Source organism: Mustelus asterias, chromosome 6, assembly GCF_964213995.1.
Source record: "Mustelus asterias chromosome 6, sMusAst1.hap1.1, whole genome shotgun sequence".
NCBI classification, from domain to species: Eukaryota; Metazoa; Chordata; class Chondrichthyes; order Carcharhiniformes; family Triakidae; genus Mustelus; species Mustelus asterias.
The window spans coordinates 116,086,460-116,111,034 of NC_135806.1; the positions used below are offsets into that span (position 1 = coordinate 116,086,460).

The 24,575-nt window shown below is 43.6% G+C and overlaps 1 protein-coding gene across 6 annotated transcripts in view; it reads right to left on the bottom strand.

The window, feature by feature from the left end:
• Window positions 1–18,863: 18,863 nt before the first annotated feature.
• The window catches only part of pik3r1 (phosphoinositide-3-kinase, regulatory subunit 1 (alpha)), a 76,029-nt gene continuing 70,317 nt past the window's right edge, over window positions 18,864–24,575 (bottom strand). For all 6 annotated transcript variants that reach the window (XM_078215001.1, XM_078215002.1, XM_078215003.1 and 3 more), the window contains 4 exons: window positions 23,990–24,166; window positions 23,322–23,396; window positions 23,061–23,231; window positions 18,864–22,153 (listed from right to left, as the gene is read on the bottom strand). In XM_078215001.1, the coding sequence (XP_078071127.1) occupies window positions 21,964–22,153; window positions 23,061–23,231; window positions 23,322–23,396; window positions 23,990–24,166 (613 nt within the window). In that variant the 3' untranslated portion in view covers window positions 18,864–21,963. The remainder of the gene's footprint in view (window positions 22,154–23,060; window positions 23,232–23,321; window positions 23,397–23,989; window positions 24,167–24,575) is intronic.

Sequence of the window (24,575 nt, forward strand, 5' to 3'; positions counted from 1 at the left end):
TGGAGGGGGTGCAGAGGAGATTCACTAGGTTGATTCTAGAGTTGGGAGGATTGGCTTATGAGGAGAGACAGAGTAGACTGGGACTATATTCATTGGAATTCAGAAGAATGAGGGGAGCTCTTATAGAAACATATAAGGTTATGAAGGGAATAGGAAAGATAGAAGCAGGGAAGTTGTTTCCACTGGCAGGTGAAACTAGAACTAGAAAGCATGGCCTCAAAATAAGGAGGAGCAGATTTAGGACTGAGTTGAGGAGGAACTTCTTCACCCAATGGGTTGTGAATCTGTGGAATTCCCTGCCCAGAGAAGCAGTTGAGGCTACCTCATTGAATATTTTTAAGGCAAGGATAGATAGATTATTGAACAGTAAAGGAATTAAGGGTTATGGTGAGCGGGCAGGTAAGTGAAATTGAGTCCACAAAAAGATCAGCCATGATCTTATTGAATGGCACAGCAAGAATGGGGCCAGATGACGTACTCCTGCTCCTAGTTCTTATGTTCTTATGTTCTCAAGGGCAATTATAATCGGCAAGAGGGATGAGCAAGAAAATGCTGCCCTTGCCAGAGCCACTCACATCCCGTGAAAGAGTTTAAATCAAAATGTTCTGGCCTAGCAATGGAGTAAGAGGTCTCACAACACCACGTTAAAGTCCAACAGGTTTATTTGGTAGCAAAATTATTTTGCTACCAAATAAACCTGTGGACTTTAACGTGGTGTTGTGAGACTTCTTCCTGTGTTTACCCCAGCCCAACGCCGACATCTCCACTTCATGGCTAGCAATGGAGTGCAGCCTCAAGTACTGAGGAAGGCGATAAAAGTGGTCTAGCATTTGTCAGGTATGGATAATTGAGCTGCTCAGATGGAGCCGGTGCCAGGGGTTACTAAACAGTTGCTGGATTCAAAGTCTGGGTGATATATTTGGTGGTTGAAAGAGAAGGATACAAGTGCGTTAGCAAAATCACTAACCATGTTAATGCTGCACAAAGAATGCAGCTTGACCAGTCCATCTGCAAGTTGTTTTTTTAAATGCTCCAGGCAACACGTGTTGCTTCTGCTCAATTAGCTAACTGAGTTTTAGTTACACTCAGCATAGCCAAAGGTACATGTGAGCAATGAAGAGTTGAGCTACGTGATGCAGTCGGGGTAGCTTGACAGTGAATGAGTGGTTTGTGCAAAGTTCTTTGTGCTGAGTTCACAGTTTTATTTCGCTCTTCCGCAAAGAAACACAACTGTCAAAAACAACAATGGCAAAAAGGTTGGATTGCCCTCGGACCCCATTACAAATCCTCTGATTTGATTTATTATTGTCACAAGTATTGGTACACAGTGAAAAGTATTGCTTCTTGCGCGCTATACAGACACAGCATACCGTTCATAGAGAAGGAAATGAGAGTGTGCAGAATGTAGTGTTACAGTCATAGCTAGGGTGTACAGAAAGATCAACTTAATGCAAGGTAGGTCCATTCAAAAGTCTGACAGCAGCAGGGAAAAAGCTGTTCTTGAGTCGGTTGGTATGTGTCCTCAGACTTTTGTATCTTTTTCCCGACGGAAGAAGGTGGAAGAGAGAATGTCCGGGGTGCGTGGGGTCCTTAATTATGCTGGCTGCTTTTCCGAGGCAGTGGGAAGTGTAGACAGAGTCAATGGATGGGAGGTTGGTTTGCGTAATGGATTGAGCTACACTCATGACCTTTTGTAGTTCCTTGCGGTCTTGGGCAGAGCAGAAGCCATACCAAGCTGTGATACAACCAGAAAGAATGCTTTCTATGGTGCATCTGTTCAGCTCCATTCACTTCAACGGAACTGAATGTCAGTCGGACAGCTCATGTTTAAATTACATTTTTCTTAAGTTTATTCATTAGTGTCACAAGTAGGCTTACATTAACACTGCAATGAAGTTACTGTGAAAATCCCTTAGTCGCCACACTCCGGCACCTGTTCAGGTACACTGAGGGAGAATTCGCCATGGCCAATGCACCTAATCAGCACATCTTTTGGACTGTGGGAAGAAACCAGAGGAAACCCACTCAGACACGGGGAGAATGTGCAAACTCCACACAGACAGTGACCCAAGCCGGGAATTGAACCCAGGTCCCTGGCGCTGTGAGGCAGCAGTGCTAACCACTGTGACACTGTGCCATTGGGAAGAATGTGTGATATCTGATTTTGAATAGAAAATAAAGATCAACAAGCTAAACTAAAGCAACAGCAATGGAACTGGATGGTCTAAAATTAAGGCATAGCATCTGTCAGTGGGTTTAAAATGGAGTTAAGGAGTTTGTACTAATAAACTGTGAATACTCAATAACGCTATTCCCATGTTAAAGTTAAAATATTGGACCAAATATACATGTGTAAGCTCTGAGGTGTTTGATGGGGTCTCACTGACAGGACTAATGCACATTAAGGCAGGTGACATAAAGGAATCAGAGAGGCATGGATCAAAGGATAATCAGGCAATAGAATAGGAGTTCATCCACATTTGTTTTGGGATTGGCAGGATATGGGCAATAGTACGCACCAGAGATCTGTGCTGGGATGTATTGTCTTCTCTTCAATGTAAATGATTTGGACATTATGGCATTATTGAAGTTTGGTGATTAAACCAAATCAACCATCATGGCAAATAGTGAGGAATGGAGGAGAACAGATCAGCAAAGTAAAGTTTATTTATTAGTCACAAGTAAGGCTTACATTAACATTGCAATAAAGTTACTGTGAAATTCCCCTTTTCAAAAGTGTTCAATCCCCTTAGACAATATGCATCTTACTGCACCTTTAATGCAGTGAAATGTCCCAAGGCATTAAGTCAGAGTATAATCAAATCAAACACAGAACCATTGTACTGGATGGAGCGAGGGATGGTGGGTGGTGACTCATGGACAGGTCCACATGATGCATCTTAAGCAGCAATAAGAAGACGTGGAAGGGAGAGAATTCCTGAGATTAGGGTTTAGCTGGCATTTTAGTGAGATCAGCAGGGCCCACTGCCACATTTGAGGGACTGACTACCACATAAACCCAATGATATTCCTGCTGTGGGCACCCTCCTTAATGGTTGCTGCATGGACAATAGAAGCTTCCCGACCTGTGGCTAAGATGTCTCTGCTTTAAGATGAATCCCACCCCCCCCCCCCCCCCCCCCCCCCCCCCCCCCCCCCACTCCCCTCCCCTCCCCATCCACCTGGATTGCTAGGGCCTGTCTACCTGGCTCTGGCTTACTCAGCTGAACGTTAAGGGTGCCTGACCGCCGAGAAGGTCTTTCCTTCTTCTTGCAGCCTCAGTTCACTTCTCTCAGCGGCCAGTCAGAGGGTCAGCAGCTCTGGGAGGTGGGCTGCCATCTTCACTGGGGTGGTGGTGCTGTTAAATTGCTGCCAATGGCAGAATCTTGCCCTCAGCTGCTGCAGCCTGTTGCAATGGGGTTAACACCCACATTCAGTCCTGATGGTCAGAGTTCTAATGGTGAGAGTGGTGTGGGTCAGGATATAGGCAGCAGATTTTTGAATGAGACCAGGTTTGTCCCGGGAGGAATCTGGAAGGCTGGTCAGAAGGACATTGGAAAGTTCTTCGCTATAACCCATTGACTCCCTCAACCACCTAGATGACACTTCTCATCCCATTTCCTGTGGACTCTATTCCATTCTCCCAGTTTCTCTGGCTCTGCTGCATCTATACCAATGATTCCACATAGAATCCCTACAGTGCAGAAGGAGGCCATTCAGCCTATTGAGCCTGCACCAACAACAATCCCACCCAGACCCTATCCCCGTAATCCCACGTATTTACCCTGCTAACCTCCCTGACACTGATGAAGAATTTAGCATGGCCAATCCACCTAACCCACACATCTTTGGACTGTGGTAGGAAACTGGAGCACCCGGAGGAAACCCACGCAGACACGGGGAGAATGTGCAAACTCCACACAGACAGTGACCCAAGGCCGGAATTGAACACGGGTCCCTGTTGCTGTGGGACAGTAGTGCTAACCACTGTGCCACCGTGCCACCCACAACAATGCTTCCCATATGTACACCTGATTCCCCACCTGAGGATTCCTCTCTATCACTGGCGACAAAACTCCTGAATGTGTCTGTCCCTTTCCAGGTGCCCTTTCCTTCCTCCTAGAGCCACAATATGGCTCACCTTGTGCTCAACTTCCACCCCACCAGTCTCCATATTCAACAGATAATCTTCCACTAAACATAGCTTCTCTTCCCCTTCAGTTTTGCAAAGAGTCTGTTCCCTCTGGAACACCATGGTTCACTCTTCAATCACCCACACCTCCAGCTGCCCTCTATTCAAATAATTCCACATAGAATGTTGGGCAAATTTGTGGATGATCTTTGCATATGCGGATGATCATTGATTTGATTTATTATTGTCACATGTACTGGGATACAATGAAAAATATTATTTCTTGCGCACTTTACAGACAAAGCATATCGTTCATAGAGTACATAGGAGAGAAGGAAAGGAGAGGGTGCAGAATATAGTGTTATAGTCACAGCTAGGGTGTGGAGAAAGATCAGCTTAATATAAGGTAGGTCATTCAAAAGTCTGATGGCAACAGGGAAGAAGCTGTTCTTGAGTCGGTTGGTACGTGTTCTCAGACTTTTGTATCTTTTTCCCGACGGAAGAAGGTGGAAGAGAGAATGTCCGGTGTGCTTAATGGTCCTTGCTGCTTTTCTGAGGCAGCGGGAAGTGTAGACGGAGTTGATGGATGGGAGGCTGGTTTGTGTGAGGGACTGGGCTACATTCACAACCCTTTGTAGTTTCTTGTGGTCTTGGTCAGAGCTGGAGCCACACCAAGCTGTGATACATCCGGAAAGGATGCTTTCTATGGTGCATTTATAAAAGTTGGTGAGAGTTGTGGCAGACATGCTGAATTTCCTTAGCCTCCTGAGAAAGTAGAGGCATTGGTGGGTTTTCTTAGCTTTAGCATCAGCATGGAGGGACCAGGACAGGTTGTTGATGATCTGGACATCGAGAAACCTGAAGCTGTCGACCATTTCCACTTCACCATCATTGATGTAGACAGGGCAAGCAGCCACCCTCAACCATGTCAAGTCCACTTTGAACAGGGACCTCCACATCATGCCCATTTGCTTGCAGAAATGGAGGCCCAAACCAAACCCCCCACAAAACGACAGTCATTGTGTTTCATCTTGATAACAAGAATGCTCACGCACCCTAAATGTGACATTATGTGGCAACCTTGTATGACATAACCTCAGTCTGACTTACCTCAGAGTGAAGCTGGACTGCATGTTAACCTTCCATGACCACCTGAAGAAGGTGACAAAGTCAAGAGTCAACTTGATCCAGAAGCTGGCAATCACCAGCTGGGGAGCCTCAGTACCAGTACGATGGACATTAGCGATGGCCCTCATGTACTCAATAGCTGAGTACTGAGGACTAGTGTGGACCAGAAGTAGCCACCTTCGCTGGTTGATGTTCAGCTGAACAATGCAATGAGATGCATCATGGGAAAACTCAAGTTGAGTCCAATAACTGGCCACGTCGCCCCCTCTCCACCCCCAACCCATCAAGCGATCCACAGTAATGCGGTGATCCTCCTTGAAACTCAGTGAATCAAGGAAAAAACATGCCTCCCATTCCAGAACCACAATGACATTCCTCACCTTCGCTTGAAGTTATGTAAACCCTTTTGGAGCCATGCACACAACCTCAGACAATGCGATCCGGCAAAAGCTTGGAAAAATGAATGGTCCTTCAGATGTCATGAACAAACAACTTGTGAAAGACCTGACACAGAAAGTCCCTGGATTTGACCTCCCACACAGTTCTTGGGCCAGGCCTAAACTGCATTGTGGTAGAGGTGGGTACAATTACAACATTTAAAAGGCATTTGGGCAGGTATATGGATGGGAAAGGTTTCGAGGGATATGGGCCAAACGCAGGCAAATGGGACTAGTTCAGTTTAGAAAACCTGATCAGCATGGATGAGTTGGGCCAAATGGCCTGCTTCCTTGTTGTATATCTCTATGACTATCTGTACAAACCATGGCAGATGTGGAAACCAGATGCACAAATGGAAAACTCCCCTCTGCGAGACTGTGGTCACCCAGAACAGACCATATGGAACACATGCTGACTTCATGCCCAACTCGTAGATATGAAGGAGGTATTCCAGCAATATACACCATCACTGGCTTCACCACCTTGGTGTAAAATTATAGTTTTAAAAAATTCATTCATGGGACATGGGCATCACTGGCTGGCCAGCAATTATTGCCCATCCCTAGTTGCCCAAGGGCAGTTGAGAGTCAACCACATTGCTGTGGCTCTGGAGTCACATGTAGACCAGACCAGGTAAGGACGACAGATTTCCTTCCCTGAAGGACATTAGTGAACCAGATGGGTTTTTCCGACAATCGACAATGGTTTCATGGTCATCGGTAGATTCTTAATCCCAGATTTCTTTTTATTGAATTCAAATTCCACCATCTGCCGTGAGGGGATTCGAACCCGTTGTTGCTCTCCAGCCAGTCATGCAAAAGGTGAAGGAATGTACTATATTTTTTGTTTTTTGGAATGTGATCTCCTCGACACTGGGGGGGATTAAATGCAGATTGAGCAATTGCTTTGGTGAACATCTCCTCTTAGTTTGCAAAGCATGAGTCCATGCTTTTCATCATTTGCCATCTTTAAATCTCCATCTCACTTTCACTCTGATTTCAGCCTCTCACATTGTTTCAATGAAGTTCAACAAAAGCTTGAGGAACAGCAGCACATGTTTCGATGATGCACTTTCCCAGCCTGAGTATTTGCTTAACGCCTGTAACATTAACTTTCCCTCTTATAATACTCCTCTCTTATAGGAACAGAGCATAAGAAATAGCAGCCTTATGTCAGCCGTCTGGTCTTTCAAGCCTGCCGTCATTCAATAAGATAATGGCTGATATTTGACCTCAACTCCACCTTAAAAGTTAAAAGTTTATTTATTAGTCACAAGTAGGCTTACATTAACGTTGCAGTGAAGTTACTGTGAAAATCCCCCAGTCGCCACACTCCGGCACCTGTTCACCTTCCTGCATCATGTCCGTATACCTTAATTTCTTCATGCACAAAAACCTATTAACCTCATTCTTGAAAACACCCAATGGCTATATATCCATAATTCTCTGGGGTAGAGAATTCCAAAGAGTCACAACTCAGTGGAGAAATTTCCCCTCATCTCAATCCTAAATGGATGGCACCTTAATCTGAGCAGGTGGGTGGGATTTTCCAGCCTTGCTCACCCCAAAAACAGAAAATCTCGCCCGAGGTCAACAGACCTTTGCATGGTTTGCCACCCCCCCCATCCCCCCCCCCACCCCCCCCCCCCCCCCCCACCCCCCCCCACCCCCCCCCCCCCACCCCACCCCCCCCCACCCGCCACCCCCGCCGCCCACTACGATTCCCTTGGTGGACAGGATGGGGAAACACCCCCCTATAACTCTAGATTTCCACAACTAGGGGAAACATTTTCTCAGCATCTACCCTGTCAGCCCCCCCACCTCCCCATAAGAATTTGACATGTTTCAATTGGATCACTTCTCATTCTTCTAAAGTCCAGGGAATATAGGCATAATCTAGCTGATCTCCCCACACAGAGCAATCCTCTCATTCCAAGAAGCAGTCTAATGAAAATGTGTTGTACTCTTTTCAGGGCAGATACATCCTTCCATAGGTAAGGAGACCAAAGCCGCGCACAGAGCTCCAGGTCTGGTCTGATGATGCCCTGTATAATTATACTAAGAGTAAAGAAGTCCAATTACTTTGGATCAAAAGCTAACAGATCATTTACCTCACTGATTTCTTGCTGCACCTGCTTGTTAACTTTCCATAATTCATTGGTCATCTAGAAGATGAGGATTTTATTTTGGATGCAAGAAGAAGGTTGGATACAAGATGCCAACTTTATAGATGTTTACAGCATCCTTTCTGGTTGTATCACAGCTTGGTACGGCTCCTGCTCTGTCCAAGACCACAAGAAACTACAAAGGGTGGTGAACAAAGCCCAGTCCATCATTCAAACCAGCCTCCCATCCATTGACTTGTCTACACTTCCCGCTGCCTCGGAAAAGCAATCAGCAGAATCAAGGACCCCGTGCAACCCGGACACACACTCTTCCACCTTCTTCCGTCAGAAAAAAGATACAAAAGTCTGAGGTCACATACCAACTGATTCAAGAACAACTTCTTCCCTGCTGCCATCAGACTTTTGAATGGACCAACCTTATATTAAGCTGATCTTTCTCTACACCCTAGCTATGACTGTAACACTACATTCTGCACCCTCTCCTTTCCTTCTCCACGTATGATATGCTTTGTCTATATAGTGCACTAGAAACAATACTTTTCACTGTAACCCAATACATGTGACAATAATAAACCAAATCAAATCAGTAGATGCAGTATACGTGGATTTTCAAAAGGCATTTGATAAGGTGCCACATGAAAAGTTCATACTCTAGATAAGGGTCATGTCATTTGGAGGGGGTAATACAGTAGCATTGATGGAGGTTTGGCTGACAAACAGGATAAGAAGTTGAACAACACCAGGTTAAAGTCCAACAGGTTTATTTGGTAGCAACGCCAGCATCTCCACATCATGACAGACAGGAAGCAGAGAGTAGGGGTAAAAGGAGTATGTTCAAGTTGGCAGGGTGCAACTAGTGGAGTGCCACAAGAATCAGGCATGGTGCCTCAGCTATTTACAATTTGAGGTGAGAGTGACAGCTCTTGACATCAAGGACGTATTCGACTGAGTATGGCATCAAGGAGCCCTAGCAAAACTGGAATCAATGGGTATCAAGGCTCCGCTGGTTGGAGTCATGCCTGGTTCATAGGAAGATGGTTACAGTTGTGGAGGTTCAGTCATCTCAGTTCCAGGACATCTCTGCAGGAGTCCCTCAGGGTAGTGTCCTAGGCCCAACCATCTTCAGCTGCTTCAGCAATGACCTTCCCTCCGTCATAAGGTCAGAAGTGGGGATGTTGGTCGATGATTGCACAATGTTCAGCACCATTCACGACTCCTCAGATACTGAAGCAGTCCATGTTCAAATGCAACAAGATATGGACAATATCCAGACTTGGGCTGACAAGTGGCAAGTAACATTCATGCCACACAAATGCCAGGCAATGACCAACTCCAACAAAAAGGAATCTAATCATCACCCTAGATATTCAATGGCAATACTAAATCACCCACTATCAACATCCTTGGGGTTACCATTGACCAGAACGTCAACTGGACTCAACATATAAACACAGTGGCTACAAGAGGCTAGGAATACTGCAGCAAGAAACTCACCTCCTGACTCCCCAAAGCCTATCCACTATCTATAAGACACAAGTCAGGAGTGTGATGGAATACTCCCCACTTGCCTGGATGGGTGCGGCTCTGACAACACTCAAAAAGCCTGACACCATCCAGGACAAAGCAACCCGCTTGATTGGCACCACCTTTACAAACATCCACTCCCTCCACCACTGACGCTCAGTAGCAGCAGTGTGTACTAGCTACAAGATGCACTGCAGCAATTCACCAAAGATCCTTAAACAGCACCTTCCAAACCCACGACCACTTACGTCTAGAAGGACAAGGGGGCAGATACATGGGAACACCACCACCTGCAAGTTCCCTTCCAAGCCACTCACCATCCTGACTTGGAAAGATATCGCTGTTCCTTCACAGTCGCTGGGTCAAAATCCAAGGATTCCCTCCCAATGGCATTGTGGGTCAACCCACAGCACATGGACTGCAGCGATTCAAGAAGGCAGCTCACCACCACTTTCTCAAGGGCAGCTAGGGATGGGCAATAAACGCTGGCCAGCCAGCGATGCCCATGTCCCACGAATGAATTTTTAAAAAATATGATGACTTAGAAGAAGAGACTGAGCGCTGTATATTGCAGAGCTAGGTGGAAACGTAAGCTGTAAGGAGGACACAAAGAGGCTGCAAAGAGATATGGACAGATTAAGTGAGTGGGCAACAAGGTGGCCAATGGATTATAACATTTTTCTCTTCCTCCTTTCTTAACTAATCAGGGTTATGGGCAACTGTTCTAAAATCTAAGGGATTCTGGAAAATCAAAGCCAATATCCACTTTTTCTGTAGCCAACTCTCAAAAGGATGGGAGTTTAGAATTTCCTAGCAGATGGGCTGGGGCGGGGGCGGGGGGGGGGGGGGGGGGGGATGTGTGATGCCACAGAGGCAATTTATATGACCAAGTGTATCCAGGGTTGGAAGTTCAGTTCAGAATCAAATAGGACACCAAGTTTGCGAACAATCTGACTCAGTCTGAGATATGATGTGGAGATGCCGGCGTTGGACTGGGGTGAACACAGTAAGAGTTTTAACAACACCAGGTTAAAGTCCAACAGGTTTATTTGGTAGCAAATACCATTAGCTTTCGGAGCGCTGCTCCTTCGTCAGATGGAGTGGAAATCTGCTCTCAAACAGAGCACAGAGACACAAAATCAAGTTACAGAAAACTGATTAGAATGCGAATCCCTACAACCAACAGTTGGGATGTTCCTGATGGTGGGGGAGTCCAGAACTAGGCATCATAGTTTGAGGATAAGGGATGTAGGGATGCCTGACATGTAGGGATTCGCATTCTAATCAGTATTCTGTAACTTGATTTTGTGTCTCTGTGCCCTGTTTGAGAGCAGATATCCACTCCATCTGACGAAGGGGCAGCGCTCCGAAAGCTAATGGTATTTGCTACCAAATAAACCTGTTGGACTTTAACCTGGTGTTAAAACTCTTACTCAGTCTGAGATAGACAGGGGGTTTGAAATCAGGGGATAGGGAATGGAATTTGTGGTGGGTGTGGATCACAATGGTTTCAGTCTTCCCAATGTTTAATTGGAAGCAATCACACTCATTCAGCAATACATGCGGGACAAGCAATTTGACAGCAATGAAAGTAGTGAGAGGTAGGGCTGTTTACAACACCATACACGTGGTACCCAATGTTGTGTCTTTGGGAGCTGTCACTGTGGGAAAGAACATAGGAGAGAAATGGGAGGGTTGGAAGGATATATTCTTGGGAAACTTGAGGTGATGGAATAAGGGATAGGAGCCATTGCAGGAGATTCTGGATATCATGAGAGGTAAGAATGGAGCCAGGTGACAAAAATCACACAAAACCAGACACTGGAGAATCAGTATAGGAAGATGATGGTGTGGATACAGGAGTGCAGTCACTCTGAGTCAGTGATGTCTTGCCTCTGCACTAAAAAATGAGTTCTCAGGTGATTGAGGAGTTCTATGTGCGACCTACAGTCTCTGTCACAGGTGGGGCAGATGGTGGCTGGAGGAGGGGCAGGGTGGGGAGCCCAGGTTGGCCATCGATGCTTGGCTTCAGCTTGCTCTCGGCAATGAACCTCGAGGTGTTCAGTTTCTGCTCCGATACTTTTCCTCTGGCCGGCCTTGGGCCAGGGATTCCCAGGTGTGCTTTGAGCGTTTCCTCTGCCCCCTGGGGCTTGCTTGCCATGTCTAATCTTCAAGTAGAGCATATGCATTGGGAGTCTCATGTCAGGCATGCGGACGATGTGCCCCACCTCCCCATGGAGCTGAACAAGTGCTTCATTTTGAAGTGTGGAAGATGCCGGTGCTTGGTCTTTTAATGTGGGTGGACATTGCACACAGCTACCACATGGATTTGACTGAGCAAGGCCCTGTGGCAAGGGAATCCAATAGAACTGAAGACCAGGCTCCTGTGTATGGGCCTGGGACAGGAGTGCAGCTCTCAGTAGCAGAGGACGTCATTAGAACTTTGATTAGGGTGGTTATCAGCAGCAGAGACAGAATCCCAAGGAAAGATTGGTTGCCTCCCAAAATCACACCTATGTTCCCTCTATTTTCCCTTGGAGATTGTTATGCAGCTGCACATGTATTGGAGTTGGTTTCTCCTGTGCAATAAGCTCTGGCCTGCTGCATGGGCACACAATCCCGCAACTTAGACAGAACATTGAAATACAATGGGGGCGATTCTCCCAGCACGTTGCGCTGTTCTCACATATTTTAGCCTCAAACTTGTGGTAGTGATTTCCACAGATTCACCACTCTCTGGGTGAAGAAATTTCTCCTCTTCTCAATTCTAAAAGGTTTATCCCTTATCCTCAAACTATGATGCCTAGTTCTGGACTCCCCCACCATCAGGAACATTCTTTCTGAATCTACTGTGTCTAATCCTGTTAGAATTTTATACGTTGTGATGGCCACTAAATGCAGTCTGACCAACAAATCGTGTTTGTTTAAAATAACTTTTATTTTTAAAATGCCCCCAAGACACATGCTAGCATTTGGATTTGATGCAGTAATAGAACAGCTTTGTCAGAGTGAATGATTTCCCTTTTTCCATTGTTGATATACACACTGTGTATATGCATATTGGAACAAAAGTGAAATGTATCACCTTGCATTTATAAGTACATTAAAATCCATCTGCCGTTTCTCAACTTACTCTGTTCAGATTCTTTGAAAGCTGTCATATTGTAATTAGGTTAAGCTTTGCACATATGCTTTCTTCAAAAACCTGAACATTTTTTGAGCTAAAAAGGACGGCACAGGGGCAAACACTGCTGCCTCACAGCGCCAGGGACCCATGTTCGGTTCCCGCCTTGGGTCACTGCCTGTGTGAAGTTTGCACATTCTCCCTGTGTCTGCGTGGGTTTCCTCCCACCGTCTAAAGATGTGCGGGTTAGGTTGATTGGCTATGCTGCATTGCCCCTTAGTGTCAGGGGGACTAGTTAGGGTAAATGCATGGGGTTGTGCGGATGGGGCTTGGTTGGAATTGTGGTCGGTGCAAACTCGATGGGCCAAATGGCCTCTTTCTGAACTGTAGGATTCTATGAATTGCTCAGAGGAACAAAATAGGTAAAATACTGTGGTGTCGCCATCTTTAGAAACAAACCCTTAGGGGTGAATTGTACTGCTCCTTGCACCACAGGAATTGGAGCGAGCAAGGGGGCAGACCATGGAAAGGTCCGTTGATCTCGGGCGGGATTTTCTGATTTTGGGCTGAGCAAGGTTGGAAAATCCCATCCTTAAGAGTCTGCTCCATCAATCAATCAGATTGTGGCTTCATAACTCTGCCAGCTCGCCAGCTTTATTTTATAGCTCTTGATGCTATAAGTCTTTGAAAATTTCAAGTGACAAGCGGCCACAGCATGTTGGGAGAACAGGCTTCACTCAGCAATGGAAATCTGAAAAAGTGCTGCCAGTTTTCATTCCTATAATTACCTAGCTCGAACTTTATTATTTCCTCTTGTTCTGGATTCCTTCCACCAGAAATAATTTCTGTTCTCTACCCTGTTGAATTATTTAATCACTTCAAATACTTCGATTATATTCCCCCTCACCCTCTTAACTCGAGGGAGTTCAAGCCAAGTTTATGCAAACTATTCAAGTTGAAATCAGAGTATAATTCTGGTGAATCGGCACTGTTCCATTTTTGTGCCCAGAACTGAAGTCTACCCCAGATGGAGCGTGACCAAGGCTTTGTACAACTGCAGTGTTGCTTTCTTTGTCTCAAATTCCTTTTTTTAAATAAAAAAATTCATTTGTGGAACATGAACATTGCTGGCTGGGCCCAGTATTTATTGTCCATCCCTTGTTGCCCTTGGAGGGCAGTTGACAGTCAACCACATTGCTGTGGCTCTTGACTCACATGTAGGCCAGGCTGGGCAAGAATGACAGATTTCCTTCCCGAAAAAGCATTAGTGAAACAGATGGGTTTTTCTGACAATCGACAATTGTTTCATGCTCACCAGTAGATTTTTAATTATATTTTTACTGAATTCAAATTCCATCATCTGCTGTGACGTCCCAGGTCCCCAGAACATGAACTGAGTTTCTGGATTAATAGTCTAGCGATAATATGACCAGGCCATCGTCTTCCCTTAGATAAAATTCCATTAGGCATTTTAATTGGGTTATGCGAACTAGCTTTTAGTAATTTGTTTCCATAGACACCGATATTCTATCACTCCTAGTGTCCCACCGAGAAAATATTCCAGGTGTCTTTCATTTCCCCCACATTGAACTTCATCTGCCAACGTTTTACCAATTCATTTAGTGGATCACCATTCATAATCTTCTCCTCCACTTATCCACATAACTACGGCAGATGATAGATTTCAGTAAGTAAAACTATGGCAGGTGATAGATTTCAGTAAGTTCCTGACAACTGATGTTAAACACAGAAACTAGAAGCAGGAGTAGGCCATTCAAGCCTGCTCCGCCATTCATTTTAATCATAGAATTCTTTATCCTGATCCCTCCTTCACCCCCCTCCCCCCAATATCCTTTTAGCCCCAAGAGCTGTATCTAATTTAATCTCGAAATCAGACTTTTGGCCTCAGCTTTGTGGTAGTGAATTCCACACATTCACCACCCTCTGGGTGAAGAAATTTCTCCTCACCTCAGTTCTAAAAGATTTATCCCTAATCTTCAAATTATAACCCCTAGTTCTGGATTCCCCCACAATTGAGAACATTTGCGGGTCGCGATGGGAGAATCACAGCCACTTTTCTGTTGGGTTGTGGTGGGAGATGTGTGTTGTTGGCCTTGAACAGGGATTTGCGCATGCGCCGGGAACACATGCACATCTCCCACAGCCGACGAACAGTCGCCGGTCAGACCACGCTGGAAACCGGCGGGAAGGTAGGCAAGTCATTTGAATCTTTTTAAATATGTTTTAAATATGTTTATTAGTTCATCGGGATCTTTCAGGTCCCAATTAAATCTCCCACCCCGCCAGGAGTACTTCATTTCGACAGGATTCAGACTAGCTCCCCACATTTGGGGAGCTAGCAGGAGACCCTGCTGGAATGAAGGGGGGATATTCAAGGCCCCCTACTGGTTGGAGTGGTGCCCCCTGGGCATGGGCACCTTGCAGCCTTGCCCCTTGGGCATTGCCAGGGGGCACAAGTGCCCATGCCCAGGGGGTGGGGCCTATTGTGGGCAGGGCTTAGGGGCGATCAGTGGGGGTGGGGGGCTCCTGCTGTTACTCTGCAGACAGGATCAGTCTGGGATAGAGGGAGAGCAGTGATTGGGGCGGGCAGGTCAGCCAGGGTGAGGGGGGTCGCCACTGCTGAGGGGAGAGGGGGCGGGGGGGGGGGGGGGGGGGAGAGAGGGGGGTGATGGCTGGCCTGGGAATTGTTGTGGGGACTGCAATCGGGCCGTGGGGCGGGGGAGGTCCCGGACTGGCCAGCAAATGGGGAGTCTGACAGATCAGGGCCACTGCGCATGCGCAGAGTTCCAGAACTGTCAAACAGTTGAGGACGAATAGGCCCCACCTCCCCAGGTTTTTAAAATGAGATTCACGACTGGGACCTCTGCAGTGCACAGAGTGCGGAGATTCAGGTGTGAAGCTGAACTGACAAAACAGTTGGGATTTAGAACAGTTTTCCTGCCATTTCAGCACTTTTGGGAGAATCGCCCCCATTCTTTCTGAATCTACCCGGTCTAGTCCCTGTTAAATTACTGGTCTATAGTTGGCTGATTTTCCTTTCTCTTCCTTCTTAAATATTTAATTTTGAGGTTGAAATTATTCTGGGATATGCAATGTTAATCCACTCCATTCACATTTCCATAGGACAATACATTAAAAGTCAGTATTCCAAATAAGGCCAAACACTGATTGGTTAAAGGTTTCCAAGGTGGAATGTATATTATAATAGCAATTCAAACTAATTAGGTAATGATGATTTCCCAGAATGTAAGTCACTATAGTCCCAGATGACCAGAGGCTGCTCTCTCCTTTGAGGGGGAGAGCTAACTGGTGGTGATTTAACCTGAGCATCACACTACATGTCAGGGGCAAAGTTGAGAAGGCAAGAGACTCAGTACTGCCAATCCTTTACAATAAGCAATAAAAAATAAAACTGGACAGACCATCCAGCATTAACCAAGGCACCAAACACAGCAAAAGACACACCCAACTCAGTCAACCATGCCAAGTCCTAATCAACAACATTAGAGGATTGACAAAATTAGGCTAGTTAAGTAGTAATATAATTACATTCTTTGTTCAAACTGCTCCATCACTCTGGTCCTGTCTCACCAACAGGACAGATCCACCAAAGGTGTGCACAGTGGTACAGTCAGGAGAGTGTGACTTTGGATCTCAAGAAAGCTCATGGCATCAGGTCAGATGTGGGCAAGGAAAGTTGATCATTTACTGCCCTCCATAGCTGATGAGTCACTGCTCTTCCATGTCAAACACCATTTTCAAGAAGCAGAGGGTAGAGACACATCTGACCAAATGTGGTTCAGCAGCACCATTATTGGCTGAACGCTGAAGACATTGCTGTCAAAGTGGGTTTGTGGCAGTTGGTGAGAAGAAACGAGGGAAAACCTGACTTCATCCTCAACAATCTATCCCTTACAGATGTATCTATGCGTGACAGTTTCGGCAAGAGTGACCACTGCACAGACCTTGTGGAGATGAAATCCTGTCTTCACGCTGAGGCCACTCTCCCTTGTGTGGAATTAGCACCTCGCTATAAAAAAGGGTCAGATTCAGAACATATCTAGCAGTTCAAAACTGGGTATGAATCAGAATCCTACAATGCAGAAGAGGCCATTCGGCCCATCAAGTCTGCACCGACCACAATCCCACCCAGGCCTGATCCCCATTTACCCTAGCTAGTCCCCCGATACCAAGGGGCAATTTAGCATGGCCAATCAACCTAACCCGCACATCTTTGGACTGTGGGAGGAAACCGAAGCACCTGGAGTAAACCTGCGCAGACACGGGGAGAATGCGCAAACTCCACGCATACTGACCCAAGCCAGGAATCAAACCTGGGTCCCTGGCAGTGCGAGGCAACAGTGCTAACTATTGTGCCGCCCTGGAGGTATAGGTCATCACCAGTAGCAGAATTGTATTTTACTATAACCTGATGGCCTGGCATATCCCTCACTCTACCATTACATCAAGCCAGGGAGAAATCTTGATTCAATTAGGGGAGCATTCCAGGAGCAACAGCAGGTATGCCTGAAAATTAGGTGCCAACCTGATGAAGCAACAGCACAGGACTAGAATGCGTGATAAACAGTGAAAGCCGCATGTTATAGATAAGAGCAGGTGATTCCATACCCAACAGATCAGATCAAAGCTCTGAAGTCCTGCCATATCCATTCACCAATATCGATGGACAATTAAGTAACAAGGCACTCCATTAATATTCCCATACTCAATGACAGGAGGTGCACAGTGGACAATCCATCCAAGCCTAAAACCAAGATTCCTGCCATCACAGAAGCCAGTCACTACACACGATAGTGACAGCTAAGTGAACTGGAGATGGCAATGATAGGTCAGAGGTTGGGTTTTCCACAGAGAGCAACTAATCTCCTAAATCCCTAAAAGACCTTGCACCATCTACAAGGAAGCAGCTAATCAGGAGTGACATGGATGTGCACTTATCTGTAGGAGTGCAGCTCCACAACACTCAAGCAGCTCAATACCATCCAGGACACATTCATCCAGGACAAAGCAGCTCACATTCACGCTTGCCACCACCAGGACACTTTGGTTGCAGTGGACAGAACGTACAAGATACACTGCAGCAACCCACCATGGCTTTTTCAACAGCACATTTCAAACTCTTAAGCTCTTCCACCCAGAATGACAAGGACAGCACACGCACACACCATCACCAAATCACTCACTCAACCGAATTGGAAAACACAAAACTGTTCCTTCATTGTTGCTGGGCCAAAATCTTGCAACTCCCTAATAGCACTATCCATGTATTCACCACACGGACTGCAGCAGTTTAAGGTAGTGTGCTTTGAGGATGGGCAAAAAATGCTGACATGTCAGCGATACCTACATCCCGTGGAGAAATAAAATTAGGAAAGATGTTAGTTAAACTTCAAACATGGTCTAAAATGAAATAAATGGTAATTTCATGGTTAGGGCAGCCCCAAAAAAGAGCCTTTTTAAAAAAATTTATTTTTTTTAGCTCCAATGCCATTTATGCGTTCGTGCGTGCACCATTACCAAGGATTTCTGCATCTAATAGATTCTGCATGTCAATATCCATGGCAACTGTACACTTCCCTCATTCATGGCTGCTTAAAATAACTATGCAGCTCATCACTAAATTCTGTAAGAATCATGCACTGTGGTTACATAAAAACCAGCAGCAGTCCACAGTGGCTGTGGTAGAAATTCCAGGTAACTTTGTTTTCAGATTTTTCCTCTTCAGTTCCACACATTTTTTTTTTCCAAATAAAACTTTATTCCTTATGATAGCCAAATACATGGATTATAGCAACTTCAAACAAGACAACTATATCAAACCTAGAGCTTAAGCATAGTTTTTAAAGAGGTTGTACTCAACAGTAATGGTGCTGCCTTCTCAGACAAGCTACATCTTGTCCTGCTACCCTCTCAATATTCAAAGGAAATAAAATAAGCAATAGGCTTTTTAAACAAAGCAATCTCGACTACTTTACAAACATTATTCAACTAATGGAGTTTTTGAATTTCTAAGGATTGAAAAATAGCAGCATATTGGGCAGCAACTGCAGTCTCATGGTGATGAATCATACAATATGAATGACTTTACCTGTGAATGTGCACAGCAGGGCTAATGTGTTTAAGTTGTATCTGTATCTTTTGGAAGTAACGGGTCGAATAGAAGAAAATCGAACTGAATGTTGTCTCGCGTGAGAACAACCAAGAGTTTCACCCTTTTCCCCTTAGTGAATTTAGCCCAACCAGCACTCAAGGTACAGTCACTCTGGTGAATGCCAAGCTCAGCAACCTGTAGAATGGAGATCTGGTATAAGGGGTGGTGGAGTTTTTAAAACACCCAACATCAGCACAAATTCTGCAACTACATTTATTACTTCAAGAAATGAAATGGCTCATGAATAATTACAAGATTAATATCCTTTCAGATCAGTCTTGTTAAGATATGCATCTCCACATGAAAACCCACATGAATAGCCCACAAAAAAGGAACTTCCATAGAAATGCAACACTGAACAAAAATGGCACACAATGCATTTTTTTTTAAAAAAGCACAACAGCAGTAGTACCATTAAAACAAAGAAGCATTACACACATTCAAGGAGCAAAGCTTCTTCAAAAACACAGCTAAATACAGAACGTACACAAAAGAGACATAGAAACAAATGTTTCAGTACAGAAGAAAATTTCTGTGTGCATAACCAGTTCTCAACATCCAAACATTTAACAGTTGAATTAAATTTATAAAGCTCATGGTACCTTTGGAAGAGCTTAAATAAAGCGTGCTAGTGGAACTACAATTATCCTGCTGTGACCTCCTGTATCGAAATTGTTTCACAATACCAAATGCTAAAGCATTCTGGAGTTAGAAGTGTTTGCAAAAAGTGCAGTAGGGTTAGTGGTGTGCACAATAGGACAGCAAAAGGTATTATCCTAAACTCTAGTTTGTCTTTCATTGAAAGTCTAATACTTCACATTTAATAGCTTCATTATGTATCATGTACTTAAGTAAACAATTATATTTCTGAGCGTGCTGACAATAGGTGGATTTTTTTTTGCATAGAGGATATGCATTGTACTTGTAAATTAAACTACAACTTGTGCACGTAGTAAGCAAATCCTCATTTTTCATTATTAATGAATCATCTTTGACCACCATTTGCATAATTGTTGGATCTGCAGAACAATTAAACAAATATTAAAATTTACTTGATTGTCTTTTAGCAGGGTTGGGCTCATGTTCTCTGTAACAACTCAAGTTGCATAGTTATGGATGCCCATATTTTTAAGTAATGCAATGTGCAGATTTCATTAGAAGCTATATAGTTCATGGTACAGTACTTTATTTTAGCCTCACGAAAGATTAGCTCCAAGATAATTGTTTTAAAACTAGTTTTTTGTTTCTCCTGTGACCATTAATCCCTTCTGCTCCCCCCACTCGTAAAAAGGTTCTTGCATAATCTACCAATTCCCACTGATTCTCCTTCAGTGGGTTAGCAGCAAGGTTATCATGACCTAATTTCATAACAGCAGCCAATATTACCCTGCAGCTAGATGGTCCAAAGTGTGCTTGTAGGTGGGCAAGTGGCTTACTGGTATTTCACATCTTCACTGTGGAGGTGAAGTGAAATGAAGTACCCTCTAGCTGGTCAGACATGAATAGCAAAAAAACCCACAAGTAAATAGTAGCAGAGCTATACGATTGACAATCCAAGGTTTTGAACCCATGGCCATCTGATCCAGAAGGCTGGCAAATTTTATCCACCTTATGCTACATTTTTCAGCTGAAAGTCTTAGCACAACACGTGGGGTATTTTGACCTCTTTTCAGGAGTCTCCAAATGTGCACCAAGTTACAAAACACTTCAGCTTTTGCGTTGTGTGAAACAATAAACGGAAGTAAAGCAATGCAATGAGCTTTGGAGGATAAAAGGATTTTGATATCAAGTATGTTTTTTTCCACTAGCATGGCCACTAGATGCTCTGTTGCAGGGTTGCAATTACATCCATTACAAGCCTATTTTTTACAATTGAGGTACAAAGTTAAATGGCCCATCAGTACAGGACAATGGTAAAGTTGAAAAGAAAGAGGAAAATTAAGAAATAGCAATTAGATAATACAAAGCTTAGGTTTCAAAAGCCTGAAATTTTTTCGGAAGGATGCAATCTGAGGGAGATGGGGAGCTCCAGTTTTCAAGCTGTTGCAATAAAGTTTAACATACATTAAAAATGTTAACTTATGGCCTGGCAATGGAAGTCTGACTTATTTTAAAAAAGATTTTCTTTAGTGTTTTCTGGATACATCATAATAAAAATTGTTGCATTGGCTAAAAGCAACATGGTTAAAATATATTTTTGAACTGGATGACAAAAATCATTGCCATTTAATGAAGAATATCTGAAACAAGTTTGAAGTCTTTTTTTTCTATTCTTGGCTTAATATAGCCAAATATGCTACACAAGATAGCATTATTAAAGCTTCAGATGCATCAGTATCTTCTCCCTCCCCTCCCAACTTTAGAAGTTGCATTCACAGGCACGCTTTGTGTTTTGAAAACACTCAACAGAAGATTATTATAACAACTGACAACACTTATAGGCAACAAAACAAAGCTTATATTGTGGGTATTTTTTTCTGAAAATATGCAATATGATATGCAATATGCAGCCCTGCATAGCAATGTCTGAAAAAACACATCAGCTTTAAAATAGGAAAACACAGAATGCAAAATCTGGTATAGTTAGGTTGATACCATTTTACTTGATCGACTCTCCCAGAGTGACATAATCCGTACACGTATTATTTACAATGATTTTATATACTGTGTGCCACTTTTTGTTGAAGTCTTTTCCTTCAGGTTTTAAACAGTTTATAAAGCAGGCTTACATAGCCTGAATTCTACCAATCTGGCACTTTGTTCTAAGCGTCCATTTCCTCCCCCTACCAAACAAAACATTCCCTTTCTCGTCTTAATTCTGGTACAGATTTCCAAAGTGCCAGCCTGCTACACATGATAAAGTCCCCATTTGTTTTTCAAACAGGTCGTTCCATTCTGATATATTCCCTCAGTCAGGATCAAAGAAACACACATCACCACTGGATAAAATTGACATTTCAAGTCCGTTCTTCAGTTTTTTTTTATATCCATGGATTTGCAGCATCCGACATTCCAGCTGGTAAATCATTTTGAAGAATGTAAACAAGCACCAATAAAAATAGGCCCCGACATCCCCAAAAAGGAGATAGTTTAGCAGTCCTCAATTAGCTTGTGCTTTCTTAAAAAAGCACTTTAGGAATTTACATTCACAGCTCCACACGGTTGCCTTTCCCAGTTAAATCTGAAGTCAACTTTGCACTCTGTCTTCTGAACAGGAGTCAAACTGAATCAGAGTAAAGGAATAAGAGCCATTTTCAATGACCTCATGTCCGGCAGTCAAAAATCAAGATGTTCAGCTCTCATCTTCTCTGATTAGCATATACTGGATGGGCTAGTGTGACATTGAGGGAGTCATTATGCTGTACAAGCGATGTGTGCTGATAATGTAGCACCAGTTCTCTAAGTGAGTTGTACAAATTGTATGGCTCTGCAAATCCATATCCTGTGGGGGTTTTATTTATGACACAGTGTTTCACATCACCATCGACCCTACAAAAAGGAAACAGACATTACCAACACTGAAATGCATTAGAAATAATAACAAGCAAACTTTAAGAGCTTTCTTAGGAAAACAAATCTTCCAATTTTATTTCTGATAGAAAATATCACTACACATTTCAGCTTTAGCAACATTGCAGTATTTTGCTTTAGTATTCAGAAGACTAAGATGAAAAATATTCTAACAAAACAGTGATACTGCCATGAGAAAGGTTGCAACATTTGACCTGGGTTGAAAAGACTGCCTGAACGTCAGTCCACAGGTTTACATACATTACATTGGTGAGGTATTGGTACGGAGAGGAGAAAAATTGGGCAGAGATGACGATGAGAAAGGATAAAAATATGGGGACAAAGACAATGTCAGAAATTGTCACAAGGGACTGGTTGAAAGTTGATGGACGCGATCTTACTGGCTGTTCGCGCCATGCATGGGCACCCAGCCAAATCTCAGTTCACTGCAGCGGGATGGAAAAATCCCACCAGCGTGAACGGCGGTAACATTCCAGCTGTCATCATACTTCAGTTGGTAGGATTCTTTTCTCTGAATTACAAAATTGTGGGTTCAGCCACACTTCAGGGTATAACATAGACTGACACTCCAATGCAACACTGAAAGAATGCCACACTATTGGAGGTCACCCTTGAGTGTTGAATTAAGGTTCCATGTCATCCAATGCCAAAAAGATGCTTAGGTAATCCTGCTGTGTGAAAAATGGTTGCATGTTCACTTCTAACACAACAGTTTCTAAGGGCCTAGTAGCCTACTCCTGCTCATAATTCACATGCATGAGAAGCACTTTGTTATAGGCTTAGTAGGATGTTAAATCACTTTATATATGCAAGCTTTTTGCTTTCAATTTCTAACAGATCTGCTTCAAATGATGAATATACATACACAACAGAGCAAGCATAACAGCCTGGCTTGCTGCTCTCTCGGACTAGGAATGTTCCATCCCGCTTTCCCCTCAGCAGACTCTCTGCCCGAGTCCTGTTAATATTCCCTACATTCCACGTTCGATCATCATGATGAGGCAGATCTTCATCATCCTCTACCATAGAGTATTGGCTAAAAGAAATAATATTTTCAATTATAAGAGCAACAAAACACCTGAAAATGTGTGTATGCTTTTAGAGATATGAAATTGAAGTGACTTACTCTTCAGCATTTTCATTTTTGATACCAAGCCACTCGTTGATCTTCTTTTGTCGAACACCCTTCTGTGTCAACCACCTTCAAAAACAAAATAAAATATTATTGGGGGGTGGGGAGGGGGTGAGTGTTATTGAACTTAAGGGTATTTTCTGGTACTTAGAATGCTGCTTTGAATATCCCTTTCTGACTTTCCATACCATGTTCCTTTACTCAAATTAGCCATGACTGTAGATATTTCCATTACTATATTCAACAAAATCTATATACTAGACTCCAAGAATTGAGTTAACTTCTTGTTCTTTTCCCTTCTCAGTATGCTGCAGTGATGCATTTTATTTGCAAATGATGCAATTGAGCCATAAAGAGTTTGAAAGTTGATGCTAAGGTTTTGACCCAAGCATTATGAATAAGAATCATATTCTCAACTGTTCTACTTATAAAGCATCTGTACCGTTTTTGACCACCACTGATACTGATTTGAAAGAAAAAAGCGAAATTCTCCAAATCTGAAATCAAAACCAAAAAAAGGCTGGAAATACTTAGTGTCTCAGGTAACAGTGGAGAAGGGAGCAGAATTAATGTGTCTGTTAACGGTTTCTCCCTCAACAGATGCTGCCTGACCTGCTGAGCATTGAGCATTTTAAGGTTTAAATAATAAATACTTTGCTTACGTAAGATACTGGTCTCTTGTCTTTCTTAATTGAATCAGGTCAGGTTTAATGCTGTTCATCCTTTTGTCAATTTCCCGATAATCAGCTGCTTGTTTTTTCAAGTCTTCTTCTAATCTCCGTTTGCTGTCAACAATTTCACTGATACGGGACTTCAGCTTTTCGTAATTCACCATAATTCTGGAGAAAAATAGCAAAACATGAGCAACGCTGAATTTGAATAAAAGCAGATACATTAGCATTAAACTGGAAACAATCAATCCAGTGACTATACAACCTTGATACCTACAAAGAAACTGCCCCTTCACTATATTTTTTGTGTTGAATATGGTTTAGAAGGTATAAGGAGACAAGCCTTGAAGAGATCTGTTAAAGTTGAATCCAAACAAAAAGACCAAGAAGGGATATCAAGTGAATATGAACAGCTAGACCAAAAACACAATGAAGATAGGGTAGAGCACTAAAAGACAAGGTAAATCGAAGCACAGGAGCTCATACTGAAATGGTTATGGATATTGAACAAATATTTTGGTTCAGTTTTCATTTAAGAATCTAATAAAGGAGGATGACAACTGCAAGAGGAATATTA